The 18,282-nt window shown below is 39.9% G+C and overlaps 1 protein-coding gene across 1 annotated transcript in view; it reads left to right on the top strand.

Moving 5' to 3' along the window:
• Positions 1-18,282, top strand: part of LOC149450060 (zinc metalloproteinase-disintegrin-like VLAIP-B) — a 111,158-nt gene that overhangs the window by 72,717 nt on the left and 20,159 nt on the right. Inside the window, exons 12-15 of the mRNA XM_089692494.1 lie at positions 8,288-8,465; positions 8,947-9,036; positions 12,451-12,646; positions 16,124-16,226. Of these exons, the coding sequence (XP_089548620.1) occupies positions 8,288-8,465; positions 8,947-9,036; positions 12,451-12,646; positions 16,124-16,226 (567 nt within the window). The remainder of the gene's footprint in view (positions 1-8,287; positions 8,466-8,946; positions 9,037-12,450; positions 12,647-16,123; positions 16,227-18,282) is intronic.

Here is an 18,282-nt window from a genome sequence, read left to right as displayed (position 1 = left end):
CTAGGCATTGGTTAAACGCTGGGAAAAGTCTATAAATATAGCAGGGATGTATGTTGAAAAATAAATGCAGTTTACACTCCTTTTTTGTTCTTTTACTGTATAAACTCAAAAGTCCCGGTTTGACTTGAACGCCCCTTGTCTAAATATATTTTTAGTTCTTTTACATATATTTTGTACCAATTGCACTTTGACACATAGTTATTCATTTTTTTGTCACAACTTTAATAGGCAAAACTGTTGCATATTGCTTCATATTTCTAAATAAAATATATTAGCCCTCGTGCATACAGGACATTTTGCAAACTCTTCTAGAGCCTCTTCTTCTGGCAGCAGCGTTTTGGCAGAAAAAACATTTGACACTTGTAAATGTGTGTTAACTTACACATCAAGCTCTTGGGCGTTAATTAATTTCATTGGCCAGAATGATAATTTATTCTGGCCATTGAAATGAATTACTGCTCAAGCGCTAACTGCGCCTAGTGTTCTTGAGCATTTAGGTGCATTTACAGACCTCAAGCGTTATTTTTTCCTGCCAAAATGCCACTGCTCCTGAATACACTGGCAATGTTTTTTTTGCCTCTTAACTCTTCTAAAAGCCTATGTCTGTATAGATACATAGGCTTACTTGCTGTGGTGTTTAAAAGTAGAAAAAAAAAACGTAAGATGTCCCTAAAAGCAGCTGAAAAAATGTCCAGTGTGCACGAGGCCTGTAATAAAAAACTTTAATACTTGCCTATTCCATCACCTCTACTTCCAATCTTTGCAGAAATGCAGACTCCGCTAGAATTTCCAACTTTTGATGCACGTCAAGTGTATCAGATGGTGGAGATTCTAGAAGAAGCTGTAGTTCCCTTTGTACAGCTGGGAATTGCCAGCAAAAACCATGAGGTAAGCAGCAGGTTGAGAGTGCTGGGTGCTTTATGTACATCCTGTGCACTTGTGAAGGTGGGTTGAATATCCCTAAACTTGGAGAGACCGGGACAGGAAATTACAGATACTCCTCGCTTAACGACCTACCTGTTTATCGACCGCTCGCACTTACGACCATCTCTTCACTGTTACGACCGCTCACACTTACGACCATCTCACCGACGGTACGTGCTAAAACGTGGTTACGCGCTAAACGTGGTAGCGGACGTGGTAGCGGACGTGGTAGCGGTGGTAGCGGCCCTGCGTCTCAAAGTCATTCATGGCTGAAATTGTACACTATTCTGAGGTCCGGTACTGCTGGTTTCCTGGTCAGTATTCAGTACTGTAAATTACTGTATTTTTTTGCGATGCAAAGAAAAAAACTTTATAAACAGCTATACTGTACTGTACTGTATACAGTCCAGGATCTCTCTCAGGCCCACACAATACAGCACAGTAGTGTGACAATACTGTATACAGTACAGATATAGTACATTACAGTATGTACAGTACAGTGTAACTATTTATAAAGCTTTTTCTTCAAGCATACAAGTTGTGTGTGATCTGGGTGCCTTATTCTGTATTGTACTTTACCCCAGATGTCTCCAAAAAGGAAAAGCAAGGTTGCACCAGAAAATGCCAAGAAACAAAGGAAGGCTATTGATCTTGAGAAGAAAATAAAGATCATAAAGGATTATGAAGGTGGCAAAAAAGTCCATGAGATAGCACATGACTTGCATCTGGCACATTCAACCATTTCAACAATCCTTAAGGATAAAGATAGAGTAAAAGAGGCAGTGAAAGCATCAACAGGCTTTAAAGCCATAATAACTAGACAGCGGAAAGGCCTAATTCATGATATGGAGAAGTTACTGGCTATCTGGTTTGATGACCAGATTCAAAAAAGAATGCCATTGAACCTTTCAATAATTCAAGCCAAGGCACTCAATATCTTTGAGACTTTGCAAGCACGCAGCGGTTCAACCGAAACCTTTACAGCAAGTAACGGATGGTTTCAACGGTTTTCTCGAAGATTCAAGCTGCATAATCGGAGTGTCAGTGGTGAGGCAGCAAGTGCAGATGTAGAAGCAGCAGAAAAATTTGTTGACCAATTTGATAAAATCATAGAGCAAGGTGGCTACTGTCCAGAACAGATCTTCAATGTGGATGAAACTGGACTTTTTTGGAAGAAAATGCCTGAAAGATCCTATATACACAAAGAAGCTAAGACAATGCCTGGCTTTAAGGCATTTAAGGACAGGGTCACATTGTTGTTGGGAGGAAATGTTACCGGGTTTAAGTTGAAGCCTTTGCTTATCTATCGCTCTGAAAACCCACGTGCATTGAGCAGAGTTAGAAAGAACACACTGCCTGTTTACTACCGAGCAAATAACAAGGCATGGATGACTCAAGCTTTATTTGAGGATTGGTTCATCCACTGCTTCATACCCTCAGTGAAGCATTATTGTCAAGAAAAGGGCATTCCTTTTAAAATTATCCTCCTGCTTGATAATGCTCCAGGCCATCCCCAGTATCTTGATGACCTAAACACAGATGTAAAGATAGTATATCTACCTAAAAACACAACTTCAATCCTTCAGCCAATGGACCAGGGGGCCATAGCCACATTTAAAGCATACTATTTACGCACAACTTTTTCCAAAGCTGTAGCAGCAACAGAAAATGATGAAGTAACTCTCCGTGATTTCTGGAGATCTTACAACATTTTAGACTGCATAAACAACATTGAATCCGCTTGGAAGGGAGTGACAGAAAAGTGTATGCAAGGCATATGGAAAAAATGCCTAAAATGTTTTGTGAGCAATGTTACAGTTTTTGAGAAAGATGAACATGTTGATGCCATAAATAAAACAACTATGGAACTTGCTAAAGTGCTTAATTTAGAAGTTGAGGTGGAAGATATTGAGGAATTAGTGCAATACAGGGAGGGAGAGCTAACTACTAAAGATTTAATAGAGTTGGAAGCACAGCAGAACCTGGCGGAGGAGGAAGAAGAAAATGAAAACATGGAAGAAGTGCCAAAGAAGTTTACTGTGAAGGGATTAGCTGGTGTGTTCTCAAAAGTGAATGCAGCTATGTTCCAACTAGAGAGTATGGATCCGAATGTTGAACGATTCACAAAGGTGGAAAGACAAATAAGTCAAGTTTTACAGTGCTATCGTGAAATATATGAAGAAAAAAAGAAAATGACAAAGCAGACCACTCTAAGTGGATACTTTTGGAAAGTTACACCAAGCACTACCAATGCTTCAATTTCTACTCCATCGTCTCCCTTACCTGGGCCTTCAGCAGCTCCTGATAATAGCTCTGATGATGACGATTTTGAAGGATTCGTTGACTAAAATGATAGCCTGAATTTTTTTTTTTTGTTTGTTTTGTTTGTTTTGTTTACTGTGGAAGTTTTCAGTTTGATATTTCTTGTTATTTTACTTATTCAGAATACTGTATTGTATTGTCAAATACTATGCATATACTGTATTGTACTACTGTACTGTAATACATTCCAGTACTGTGTGTAAATTACACAACCTATGCAAATTAAAACAAGTGGAAGTTTTCAGTTTGATCTTTCTTGTTATTTTACTTATTCAGAATACTGTATTGTCAAATACTATGCATATATTGTACTACTGTATACAGTACATGCAGTTCCTCACTTAACGACCAATTCGCTTAACGACCAAGTCGTTGAAACGGAACTCGGTCGTTAAGCGAGGAGTACCTGTATTCCTTCACGAGAACTAATGCATCCAAAGTTGTACTTTTGCGGAGTTTGTAAAAGTGAGCATGATTGTGGGACTTTAAGGAAATGTCTGAATGTGTGTATGTTGTTACAACAATTTTTTTGCCTAAGACTGACTGATTTGCCTTCCAGATGGGCCACCAATACTTGGCAGTCAGCTAATAAAGCTTTATCAGAAAGACACAGCCAGGAGCTTGTGGACCCTTGCTTTCACACCTACCTATATAGTATAGGCAAAAGGATCCTATTAATGCTACAGCTTACAAAGATAATTTTAGACAGCTGTGTGCTTTCCACCTCCTCCTACTAGCTTGGAGAAGGCCCTATTCTGTTTCAGCATGACTGTGCCCGTGTGCACAGAGCCAGCACCATAAAGGCATGGTTTGAAGAGTTTGATGTAGAGGAACTCAAATGGTCCCTAATCTCAACCTTGTTAAACACCTTTCAAAACCATGCAACTCACCAGTCGCAAGCCAGGTCTTCTCATCCACCATCAATACCTGACTAAATGACAACAGATTCCCACAGACACACGCACAAATCTTGTAGAGATCCGTCTCAGAAGAATTGTAAGCTCCACGAGCAGGGCCCTCCTATTCCTTCTGTACTGAAATGTATTGTAATTGTACTGTCTCCCTTATATTGTAAAGCACAGTGCAAACTGTTGGCGCTATATAAATCTTGTATAATAATAATAAGAATAATAACTAGACAATCTACAATTTCTGGGGAAATTGTGTAAAGTGTTCTTGCCGCAACCTTTACCAAATGATTGATGAAATGTAAGCAGTGCACATTGCAAGCCTGATAGTGAGAAATGCATTTCAGCTTGTATTTTGAAGCTCACAGTCCAGCCTCGTGAGTCATCTGCCTCTTGAGTGACCTTTGGTTGCTGCACCTGGAGAGGGCGGAGTAGGCTCACTGTGCTGAGACAGCTGGGTTGCTATGACAACTCACTCTGAGAGGAATGTCAGCATGCCTGTTCTAAACAGGCTTTTTAAACTTGCCAAGTTCAATTGCGTGCTAAAATTAGTATTAATTAAATATTAAAGAAAAGAAACATAGTGTCTTCTCCGGGATATCAATTATTTATTTTTATTTTAATTTTAATTTTTATTTTATTTTAATTTAATTTTAATTTTATGTTAATTTTAATTTTATGTTAATTTTAATTTTATGTTAATTTTAATTTTATGTTAATTTTAATTTTATGTTAATTTTATGTTAATTTTAATTTAATTTTATTTTTATTTTAATTTTATGTTAATTTTAATTTTATTTTAATTTTAATTTTATTTTATTTTAATTTTATTTTTATTTTAATTTTATCCAGACTGAATAATAATACCATCTCATTTATACAGAAGGAACTGTCATTCCCACTGCAAATATTTTTTATTTATTTTAATTTTAATTTAATTTTTATTTTATTTTTAATTTTATTTTTAATTTTAATTTAATTTTTAATTTTATTTTTACTTTAATTTTATTTTATTTTTTTATTTTAATTTAATTTAATTTTATTTTTATCCAGACTGAATAATAACACCATCTCATTTATACAGAAGGAACTGTCATTCCCACTGCAAATATTTTTTATTTTTTATTTATATTTTTCATTCATAGTTTTTGTTTTTTCACATTGATAAATTAATTTATTTTATATATTTACACAAATCATATATTTAAGTATAATTAATTGATGTAATTATTTGATTATCGGTGGTACACTTATGAATTCATTATATCACATAAGGTAGAATATATTGGAGCGTGGTACACTACTGGCATTCGTGAACATTTTTAGTGACAGCAGGGTTAGCTGAACGTTTTGATATAAGATATGTGTAGGTGGGCTTGAAAATGAAAGAGTGATGGCAGTTTACAAATCATGTTCTGATTTTTCCTTCCACACTGCAGCTTTCTCACTTCTCACTCTAATGTGACTCAGCTGCCCCCTGAGTGACCTTTGGTGCACCTGTTACCTCAGTCAGTCACAGGTGTGTGAGAAGCTCTGCTCTAAACAGGCTGTTTAAACTTGCCAAGTTCACTGGCGATTGCCATTTTCAAACGCTTGTAGTTTTAAAAGTATAAATGCTACCGTGAAAAGGTTTATATTGTGACAATCACAAGAAAAAGACCTAAATTTTGATATATAGTATGTCTCTGCAATATTAAAAATGAAGGCACAGTCGCAGTTTAAAAACGTCCCTTAAAATGTCAGGTATCTAGAGTGGAGTTTCAATGAAAGTCAATAGGAGGGGTGAGGTGCAAACACATGGTCATATTCTGAAAACTATCAGGAGTATGTCCTAGCCGTGAACATTTTTAGTGACAGCAGGGTTAGCTGAACGTTTTGATATAAGATATGTGTAGGTGGGCTTGATAATGACATAGTTATGGCAGTTTACAAATCATGTTCTGATTTTTCCTTTCACACTGCAGCTTTCTCACTCTAATGTGACTCAGCTGCCCCCTGAGTGACCTTTGCTTGCACCTGTTACCTCAGTCAGTCACAGGTGTGTGAGGAGCTCTGCTATAAACAGGCTATTTAAACTTGCCAAGTTCACTGGTGATTGCCATTTTCAAACGCTTGTAGTTTTAAAAGTATAAATGCTACCGTGAAAAGGTTTATATTGTGACAATCACAAGAAAAAGACCTACAGTTTGATGTATAGTATGTCTCTGAAAGATAACAAATGAAGGCACAGTCGCAGTTTAAAAACGTCCCTTAAAATGTCTGGTGTCTAGAGTGGAGTTTCAATGAAAGTCAATGGGAGGGGTGATGTGCAAACAAATGGTCATATTGTGAAAACTATCAGGAGTATGTCCTAGCCGTGAACATTTTTAGTGACAGCAGGGTTAGCTGAACGTTTTGATATAAGATATGTGTAGGTGGGCTTGAAAATGGCAGAGTGATGGCAGTTTACAAATCATGTTCTGATTTTTCCTTCTACACTCTAGATTTGTCACTTCTCACTCTAGTTGCTCAATGCATTCCTATGGGAAAATGTCGCCACAAAAACCGCGATATTTCGTGAACGATTCGGCGAAACGTTCCACAAAGTAATAGCAATCCGATCGGGAACAATCCACACGTTTTGATATATTACTTGTCTTTGTAGTGTAAAAACTGTGGGAGGAGTTAGCGTGGCAAATATGGCTATAATAAGAAACGGAATAAGAATAAGAATATATATGTGAGATAACAATAAGTGTTCCTTGCTATGCAAGAACACTTAATAATTGAGGCTGTTGCACATGCTATTGGAATGGGTTCTTTAACAGGTAAATGTAGGAGTGATGGTCCGGTGTCCACAAACCTTTGGCCATATCATGTATGTTTATATCACCTGCTGTTTATTATCATTGAAAGACCACTATGCTTTGTTCAACCACTTCAGACTTTAAACTAATTCCAGCCAAAAGATTTTTTTTTTCTAGTTTAGTTTTCAGTCAGAACAAGTCTGTGTCCCATTTGGGAGATTCCTCCTGAACTTCTGTCTATAATATGATAGATGTGAGACAAAAGGAAGAGAAAGAAAAAAGTTCCTCATGGAAACTCATACAACCATAAAAATTGTTTTCTGGTAACTTGAAATGTCACTGGCCCTACTGGGAACATTATTATTATTATTATTATACAGGATTTATAAAGCGCCAACAGTTTGCTCAGCACTTTACAAAATAAAGGGAGACCATACAGCAGCAATACAAGAGGGTTAGGAGGACCCTGCTCCTTGGAGCTTACAATCTAAGAGGAAGTGGCTGCTGGTCCAAACGGTAATAACTGTGGGGGATGGACTGGTAGAAGGAATAGAAGATAACATTATTAGCTGAAGGCAGGATAGGCTTCTCGGAAGAGAGGTTTTCAGAGATCGCCTAAAAGTGGGCAGAGTAGGCGATAGTCTGATAGATTGGGGTAGAGAGTTCCAGAGGATGGGGGAGGCTCTGGAGAAGTCCTGGAGACGAGCATGGGAGGAGGAGACAAGGTCTCTCCTCACTTGCTAGATGTAGGATGTAAGAACAAGAAGTGAGGAGAAATGTCCTTAATGGTTGCACAGACAGAATTTAACTCCACCCCGCCACACACACACACACACACACACACACACACACACACACACACACACACACACACACATTTTCCTGGATGTGTCATATGCTTAAGAGTCCTATGGAAACTGCAGCACTAGAACAGAGGGAAAGTAAGAGACAGGCACTGCCAGAAAAGTGAGTATTAGAGCTTTTGGGTTCTTTTTGACAGGGTGGTATTCAGGTTACTGGGGTGCTTTCTGAAGTGTGTGACACTTACCACTAGTGGTACTGTCATTAGTGGTATTGTCATTTTTAAGGCAGGTCTCAGAATCTCTCAGTCTCAGAACTGCCTTTTTGGGAGGATATACACTACTTAGTCATAGATACAACAGGGAACATTTGTATGTTGTTGTATAGGTACATTTGCACATTTTGAAGGACAAGTAGTCCTGTTTGAGGGGTTATTTTTAGTATTGTTGTGAACACTAATTTTGGAAAACACCATCTTTAAATGAAGCATTGACCATGACAACAACTGAATAAGGACCTGATCCTCATAATTTTCTCTCCATACAGCTATAACACCCCACAGCTCTTCAGTTCCTGCAGTCTTACAAACTTTCAGGAGTTCATTTTCAACCAGATGCCAGCGTGTATGAAAAGTGAGCCAATAAAAGAATATATTCAGTCCCCTTCTGTGTGTGGCAACAAATTCACTGAGATAGGGGAGGACTGTGACTGTGGTACTGTAGAGGTAATTATCTGATAGAATATCTGGTTAGAAATGATCAGCAAAAGTTTACCTATGTATAATGACCCAATGTCTGACACAATTGACCATCTTCTTTCTAAATTTCTATGCCTTATAAAGTCCATAGAAAGTTGATTTTTTTTTTTTTTTTTTGGGATAAGTCTTTTAAAAAGTCTGCCACATCCTTTTTTTTCTTTTTTGGTCTTTAAAAATCAGAGGATTGCACTTTTGATAGTTAATTGTTTAAAATCTTTAAATACCCATCTGTTAGTATTTCCCATGATCACTATATTCTTCCTTTTTTATATGACAAAAATCATATGGCACAAAAGCAGCAGGCGTAGGGTAGACCACAAATTTGGTTAACCTAGATCTGTACTGCCTGTTTGTGACTGCCTAGGGGTCTGCAAATATGTTAATCGCTAGGGAGAAGTGTAAGTGTTTTAGCTTTGGTTATATTTATGTATTGCTGACTTTTTTGCAGGAATGCACCAACCCTTGCTGTGATGCTGAGACCTGCAAATTCAAAAACAAAGCCCAATGTGCAGTTGGAGAATGTTGTGAGAACTGTAAAGTAAGTGGAATATAGAGAACTGGAAAATGTAATACAATAAATCCTTCCATTTACATTGTGCAGTTATCACCAATAGCACTATTGGCCCCATTTGCTTGTACTGTGCCATTCCTTGAGTACACATTTCCCAGATTTCATTGTCATATTTTCCTGGCTGATAGTGTAAAGGTCGATTTTACTGGTTGCACCATTTTGTTTTCTGCACCTTTAAACAGATACATTGGGATTGATTTAGTAAAGGCAAATACATTGTGCACTTTTCAAGTCTAGTTACACTAATTTTCCTTAGTAATTATAATTTGGTAAAGCTTCACTTTGTAAAGAATACCCAATCAGGTGTAAGGAAAATTTTTGCTTGCACATGATTGGATGTTGGAAATCAGCAGAAGTTTACGGAATTTACTAAGCTCTAGGGAAAATAAGCGCAACAGAACCTGCAAAGTGCACAGTCTTTTTGCCTTTAGTAAAGTCACCCCATTGCTATTGAAAGCAACAACTGAAACTGTTCCTTTTAATCTTTGCTTTCCATGCAAGTGTTTTTTTTTCTTTTTCTTTTTTTTACATGTTAACTAGAAAAAGTGTACCAACTCGTTGAAGGGGTTATAACTGCGGTGGCAGAGAGCACTGTAATGTGCATTAGTATAGGGGTGGCAAGGGCTGAGGCATGCATTGGTGTAGTGGCAGCAAGTGCAGTGGCAGGTGTTGGTGCACTGGTGAGTGAAGTAGGGGCATTTAGGAAAGGTGGCAGGAGCAAGGCAGAAGGGTGGGGGTTAGACACAATGGTGAAAGTGGGGCTTGGTGAACAGGCGTGGTGTGGCTTAGAAGCATGCATAATAGTGACATAATGTTATTACCTTCCTGACACTACTGTACATGTGCCAGTTATTGGCACCATTTTGGGTTATCCCAAAGACTATGCTACCCCCAGAATGGTCCTGGCATTTTGTGACTGTGCTGCTGATCTCCTCTAGCCTACAGTGGACTTTTCAGATACTGGCAATCGGCTGCTGACCTCCTCTAACCTTCAGCTGGCTCCTACATATCATATGATCAACCAAATAGAGCTGCATCTCCTTGCCATCCAGCAGTTCTACCACTCCACACTGCTCCACATCTGATTCTGCACCTGCCAGCACTCCAGAAACTACATCCTAACACCCCAGACACTGCACTGTTCTGCCAGCTAGAAACTGCCACTGCATGGTGCACCACTGATTCACCTACAGTTGTGACCAAAATTATTCAACCCCCACTGAAATTGAGTGTTTTGGCCAGTTTGACATTGCTTTTGATCATTCAGTCATCTTGCTTACATTTACATTAAAGAGGCACTTGTAGGTCAGACAAATATAACATAACAGTTATAATGAAATAACCACAAATGTCTTTTCTGTGCTCACAGCATTATCAGTTTTATTCAACCCCCAAGTGACATTCAATCTTAGTACTTAGTACAGCATCCTTTTACAGTTATAACAGCTTTTAAACGTGAAGCATAGCTTGACACAAGTGTCTTGCAGCGATCTACGGGTATCTTCGCCCATTCTTCATGGGCAAAGGCCTCCAGTTCAGTCACATTCTTAGGCTTGCGCACTGCAACTGCTTTCTTTAAGTCCCACCAGAGGTTCTCAATCGGATTTAAGTCTGGTGACTGCGATGGCCACCCCAAAATGTTCCAGCCTTTCCTCTGCAACCATGCTCTAGTGGACTTGGAGGTATGCTTGGGATCATTGTCCTGTTGAAAGGTCCAACGTCTCCCAAGCCTCAGGTGTGTGACGGACTGCATCACGTTTCCATCCAATATCTCCTGGTACTGAAGAGAATTCATGGTACCTTGCACACGCTGAAGCTTCCCTGTACCTGCAGAAGCAAAACAGCCCCAAAGCATGATTGACCCTCCACCATGCTTCACAGTAGGCAAGGTGTTCTTTTCATCATAGGCCTTGTTCTTCCTCCTCCAAACATAGCGTTGATCCATGGGCCCAAACAGTTCTAATTTTGTTTCATCAGTCCACAGAACACTATCCCACAACTTTTGTGGTTTGTCCACATGGCTTTTGGCATACTGCAGTCGACTCTTCTTATTCTTTGGAGACAGCAAGGGGGTACGCCTGGGAGTTCTGGCACGGAGGCCTTCATTACGCAGTGTGCGTCTTATTGTCTGGGCTGAAACTTCTGTACCCACATCTGACAAATCTTTTCTCAGTTCCTCAGCAGTCACACGGGGACTTCTCTCCACTCTACGCTTCAGGTAGCGCACAGCAGTCGAAGTCAGCATCTTCTTTCTGCCACGACCAGGTAGCGTTTCAACAGTGCCCTTTGCCTTGAATTTGCGAATGATGCTTCCTAAGGTGTCTCTTGGTATGTTTAACATCTTTGCAATCTTCTTATAGCCATTGCCCTTCCTGTGAAGAGAAATCACCTCTTCTCTTGTCTTCCTGGACCATTCTCTTGCCTTCACCATGTTTGTAACCACACCAGTAAATGTCTAGAAGGAGCTGAGTATCACAGTCATTTTAAAGCTGCCTAATTGGTGCTTATTATGCTTGATTGCTGCTCGGTGACATCCACAGGTGTTTTCAATACCTGATGGAAAGCACCTGTATGAACCTCTGTTCTTCAGAGTGGTAGTCTTTAAGGGGTTGAATAATTGTGGCAATGAAGAAACCACATAAGAACCATTTACTACTGTATTACATAAACAATTGATGTCATTTTAGTTGCATTTGGGTAGTTACAACGTCCTTGTAGGATTTGATTCTGAATACAATTCCAAATGTACACTATAGTCCCTAAACCCCTTTACAGCATTGGGGGTTGAATAATTTTGGTCACAACTGTATACCTGCTCCTCCCTTGCCACCTTAGTAGGGATGAGCCTGGAGATTCTGAGGTGTCTGCCCACTTCCTTCTCCTCTGCCCACTTCCTTCTCCCTCTGGTGACATCGCCTCCTCCCCAGTGCCACCTATATAGACCTTTTTAGTCCACTGGCCTCTGTTAGTGCTTTTTTTCAAGAAACCACTTTAACTTCCTAGGACAGCTCAATTAAACCAGGCCAAACCAAGTCCCATAGTGAGAGGCCAATTTCAGGGTATTATACTGTAGGTGCTACAACAGCTTGATGAGTCAGATCCATCCACATTGGTATTTTGGGCTCTCTGTAGAGCTGAGTACTTGTCAAGCTATAATGACGTGAGAGATGGGAAAGCTGGAAGTTGTATTCTCATTTGCATATTTTATTAAGAGGGAAGTTCTAGTTTTTGACACGTTTGTTCAAAAATGATCAAAGGGGGATACAAAATTGTAGCTGTCTTTGCCAACAAATCTTTGGCTGGCATAGCTATGAATAAAATTGTCATTCTCCTTTTCTTTCAAAATCATGTTATCCCCTGCCCTCTCTCGTCTCCTTGCAGATCAAGAAAGCAGGGACTGTGTGCAGACCTATGAAAGATGATTGTGACCTTGCAGATATGTGTGATGGGAAGAATCCAGAATGTCCATCCGATCGCTTCATTTTTAATGGACATCCCTGCAATGATGGCCAAGGTTACTGTTACAATGGGAAGTGCCCGAGTTTGGAAGACCAATGCATGGACCTGTGGGGAGCAGGCAAGTGAACCTTAATTTTTTTTAAATATATAATTTATTTATTTATTTGTGTTAGAGCACATATTGTTGGCTGATTGTGGTGATCTTTAACTGATTGTTGATTACAAAACCTAGCAGATTCATAGAGGATTTTTTGGGAGGAAGTATTTAGAGAACAGTAATTTTGTTAATTGATCATTTGACAGTGATTTAACAGCTGAGCAACAGTATATTCTATGTTCTGTATTGTGACAGCAGGTGTCATCAAATCTTTATCAAAACCACTTACTATAAAAAAAAACTCTTTGGGGTCTATTTTATAAAATGCCATGGGAAGAAAATGGTATTTTAATGTGCCATACAGAGCGAACAAAACATAACAAATGTATTCATAACCTCACAGAATCTGATTCCTAAAAAGTACATGTGATTATCCCAGGTTAAAAACATTTCTGACAGCACAGTCAATGGAGTGAATATGCAGTTATCCAAAACTGGCGTGTAGGATCGACGCATTTCACAGTTGCAACTTGTGAATGAATTTACCACAAAACACAACCAACCCACTATACTATACTCACAAAAATTATATATTCCCCACAAGCTGGGATATATGAATAAACTGGGGTTAAATCTGTCTCTCGCCCCCCCCCCCCCCCATGGTCACGACTACATTGAGCTAAGGCTTGCCTCTCTGACGGACCGCTCCCCCAACGTGAAGTATGTCCCAACTGACGAAGTGACATCATCCACAAGCCTGCACAACCTGAGACCAGAGGTGATGTTGGGACTTGCCCTGCATGTCCTCTATCCTTTTCTGTGTCAGGTACGGCACAAGAGGATTCACCATCTTAACCCAATGAAACAAAACATTGCCACCTCTTGGATGAATATCATATCACAATCCTAACTCCTGAAAGTGCATCCTAATCATCAACAAAAAAAAGAGAACCAGCATCAACAATACTTTTTATCAAGAATAAAAGATGGGGCAACAAGGGGTACACAGGCAGCTATCTAACAAACCAGACTAACAGACCAAAAGTTACACCAATTATTGGAAAAAAAATCCTGTTTTAATTGTCAAACAGCTATATGTTCCAGCTCCGGGCGTTACATAGAGGTTACATAAAAACAATATACACTCGCCGGCCACTTTATTAGGTACACCTTGCTAGAACCAGGTTGGACCCCCTTTTGCCTTCAGAATTGCCTTAATTATTCATGGCATGGATTCACCAAAGTGTTCAAAACATTCCTCAGAGATTTTGATCCATGTTGACACAATTGCATCATGGATGTGCAGCCGACAAATCTACAGCAGCTGCATGTTGCTAATCTCCCCCACCACATCCCAAAGGTGCTCTATTTTATTGAGATCTGGTGACTGTGGAGGCAATTGCAGTACAGTGAGCTCATTGTCATGTTCAAGAAACCAGTTTGAGATGATTTGAGCTTTGTGACATGGTGCATTATCCTGCTGGAAGTAGCAATCAGAAGATGGGTACACTATAGTCATAAAGGGATGGGCATGGTCAGCAACAATACTCAGGTAGGCCATGGCATTTAAACAATGCTCAATTGGTCCTAGGGGGCCCAAAGTATGCCAAGAAAATATCCCCCACACCATTACACCACCACCAGCCTGAACTGTTGACAAGACAGGATGGATCCATGCTTTCATGTTTATCACAAATCCTGACCCTACTATCTGAATGTTGTTGCTGAAATCGAGACTCATCATTCCAGGAAATGGTTTTCCAGTCTTCTATTGTTCAATTTTGGTGAGCCTGTGCGAATTGTAGCCTCCGTTTCCTGTTCTTAGCTGACAGGAGTGGCACCCAGTGTGGTTTTCTGCTGCTGTAGCCTATCTGCTTCAAGGTTCGATGTGTTGTGCCTTCAGAGATGTTTTTTGCATACCTTGCTTGTAACAAGTGGTTATTTGAGTTATTGTTGTGTTTCTATCATCTCGAACCTGTCTGCCCATTCTCCTCTGACCTCTATCATCAACATTTTCGTCTACGCAACTGCCGCTCACTGGATATTTCTCTCTTTTGGACCATTCTCTGCAAAACCTAGAGATGGTTGTGTATGAAAATCCCAGTAGATCAGCAGTTTTTTAAATACTTAGACCTGCCTGTCTGGCACCAACAACCATGCAACGTTCAAAGTCCCTTAAATCCCCTTTCTTCCCCTTTCTGATGCTCGGTTTGAACTTCAGCAAGTTGTCATCACCAAATCTATATTTCTAAATGCACTGAGTTTTTGCTATATGATGAGCAATTTGTGTTACCAAGCAATTGAACAGGTGTACCTAATAAAGAGGCCAGTGAATGTATATATACACAAGACCAATCACCAAAATGAATAGTAATAAACAAAACCCACATATGAACCAATATTGGGGTACACAATCAGATGCACAACCCACATGCATGGTGCATCCATCCAATGACTAAAAATGCTAGTTCAGATGCCTGGTGTGCCAACCACGCTAAACCATTGGTTAGAAGAGTGGATAAAACTCAATTGTTTGTTCAGCCCTGGGCTTCTGAAGGCTTTTACATTTGTATATCCATCTACTTTCAGTTTGCAATATAGCTTTGTCAAAATCACTTCCCCTTTGATGGGGGTGTATTCTCTCCAATGCCAAAAAGTAGAGGCCTGACATCTTATATCCATGATTTTTTGCAAAGAGAGGGGCGACTGGACTCGCCAAGTCCCCATTTGTGATGTTAATTACGTGGTTTTGTATTCCTTGCCAAAACTTATGTTTTGTTTTTCCAATCTAAAAGGTGTTAAGTGGACATCTTAACATACTGTACATACAATGCCAATTGTTTGACAGCTGACAAAGTGTTTTGGTTTAAATCTATCCCCATAAGGTACGATATATAGATTCTATCTATCAGTAAATTTGCTAAACTTACAATTCCCACATGGGAAGCTCCCAAAAGGTAGAGAACTACACAGATGTTTTTACTACATGTTATCTCTGTATGGCCTATTAAAATTCCAAAAGCAAACAATACAATGATTTTCATTTTAGCCCCTATTCACCCATATGCGAATTGTCAAGCGATTTCACAGTTCAAAATCACGTGAACAGTCACACCCTATTTGTGCCTTTGGATCTATTCAAATCAGTGTGACTCCAACTTTGTGATGCGGCACCAATTTTGTAAAATGGTTCCTATGCACTATTTTTGGCGATTTTTCATGTGTGACTTGCATAGACATCTGTGCATGAAGTAGAACAGATGTCCGGTAAGCCTCGCATGAAATCGCACTGACCAGTGGCTTTGAAATCACGTTACTTCAAGTAAAGTAGAGCAGTTTCAAAACCACGTTTAGGGTGATCCAGGGCTTAAAGCTGGAAAGAAAATGAATCATATCTTCACTGAGTTCCTTTTGAGATTTGCATCTACAGCTGCTTTTCTATTCTTAATACAGCTGATTTTCTATTGTCATTGATGATCAATTGACCTCTTTCCTTAGGTGCTTCAGTAGGACAGGACTCTTGTTTTAGGCACAATATAAGAGGTACCAACTTTGGATACTGCCAGTACATCGCCAATAACTATGTTCCATGCGGGGAAAAGTGAGTACTCCATTTCAATTTTACCATATACGTAGCCTGTGCTGAAACCATTGTAGAGGTTGCTATGGCTATCCTGACCACCTTCTGAAGATGATTGCTGCCTGTTTGTCTGAGGTTCACAACCACATTGCAGCAAGTTAAGTCAGAACTCCTGATCTGCTTAATTGTTCCAGTTAGTGACTCAACTTAGTGAAGCTACTGGATCAACAGGACAGAACTTTTTGGATAGGTTCACATTTGTGTGGGTGGTGCCGCTGTGGAGCCCACACAATTACCGGCAGCTGCAACCACCCACACACAGAAATTCTGGCCCTGCAGGCGGGTGCCATTAATCCTAAGGCTGCTTTCACACCTGTGTGGCCATGCGGGCTGCACTTTGTGTGGGTATGAAAGCCCATTCATTTGAATGGGCTGCTGTGCCCCAGGACATGTAGAAAAGAAGTTCTGCACTATTTTTTAAAATGCAGCCCACACAGGAACTGAGGTTCCCATAATGTTTGCGATTTCCAGTGCGGGCGGCATGCCATTAAGATTAATGGCATGCACCCATGGATCCGGCATTTTTCTGTGTTGGTGGTTGCGGCTGCCGGTATTTTTGTGGGTCCTGCAGCAGCACCACCTGCACAGATGTGAACCTGGAAATCGCAACCATACTGGGAACCAGGGGCGGACTGACCATTTGGAAACTCGGGCACTGCCCGAGGGCCTGGGGTCAGTAGGGGGCCCCATTAGATGCCCTTGGTACCCTTTTTTTCATAGGCTTTTTTGAGTTTGAGCAAGGACACAGGGGCCCATGATTTCCTATTGCCCAGGGGCCCTATGAGTTGTCAGTCCACCCCTGCTGGGAATCTCAGTTCCCGTGCAGGCTGAGATTTCAAAAATAGTGCATTTTTTTTATTCTGCTATTACCAATATAAAACCTTAAGGGGGAAAACTTACATTTTACGGCACGCACAGATAAGTACCACTGTATTTGTAGTTGAGTGGAAGGGGTATATAAGCTATTTAGGTGAACAACGCTTGCAGCCAATATTTCTTTTAGTGCTTTAGGGGCCTATTGAAAGCAAAGAGTGTGTATATCCTTATTAACTCTATATTATACTCTTCTGCAAGCCAAATTATTCAACCCATTTATAAAATGCAAGCTGTAGCATGAACCCTACGTGTCCCAATAAGTTCTCTGCTTATTGCTGTAGATTGTGATTGAAGGAGAGGCAGACGTGTGAATTTAAGCCTGGGTTCACACATATGCGGTGCGGTATAGTGCTTGTGATTCGTACAGGAACCGCACCGCATTCCTGTGTAAAATCACATGCAATTTGTGTGCGGTGCGATTGGATTGCACCGCACCAAAAAGGTGCAGGACCCTTTTTTGGGTCTCCACTAGAATCGGATCACATGGGTATTCACACCTATGTGATCCAAGTCTGCATATCTCACCGCATTTTGCAGACCGCTTTTGGGGTGTTCTTAACTTAACATACACACCAGCAGTGGTTCGCATGAACGCGGTGTGATTGTGATGTAGTGCGGAATTTGCACAGAAAATGTTGCGAATTTCGCACCGCATCAGTGTGAACCAGGGCTGACAGGTCACATGACCGCGCTTTTCTATCAAAAGAGTTTCACTAATTACATTTCAAGAGTACATCGCTGTATTTTATATTGTGTGGTATCTTTTTTTTTTTTTTTTTTTTTTTTTTTTTTCCCCAAAGTAAAGTAGTGGTAAAGTCACTGTATGGCTATACTACTGCTTTATAAATTAATTATTTAGAGTCAATAGGAGTTCAAATCCTTAAAACCAGGATAAGGCTATGTTAAAGTTCTGTTATGAGATAAATATGAGGGCTACCATTATTTGCCTTTTTTGATAGCTGTCTGGCTTTTATGCCCCACTGCCATTTAATCTCCAACCAGCCTAATCTGTGCAAGTGTTCTGGATCAGAAAAACATCAATAGTATTTTTCTGCAAGATTGTTCTTTGCTCAAGAGAGGAATTATCATGTTTCTTTACATATCACTTTAAATAGTCATTCTGAGTGAAGGAAATCCTTCC

This window comes from Staurois parvus, unplaced genomic scaffold (genome assembly GCF_062004578.1).
Source record: "Staurois parvus isolate SC_StPar_1 unplaced genomic scaffold, SC_StPar_1.0 ptg000586l, whole genome shotgun sequence".
In the NCBI taxonomy this organism is placed as follows: Eukaryota; Metazoa; Chordata; class Amphibia; order Anura; family Ranidae; genus Staurois; species Staurois parvus.
Note: the sequence above shows the minus strand (reverse complement) of the source record. Positions and strands in the feature narration are given on the sequence as shown.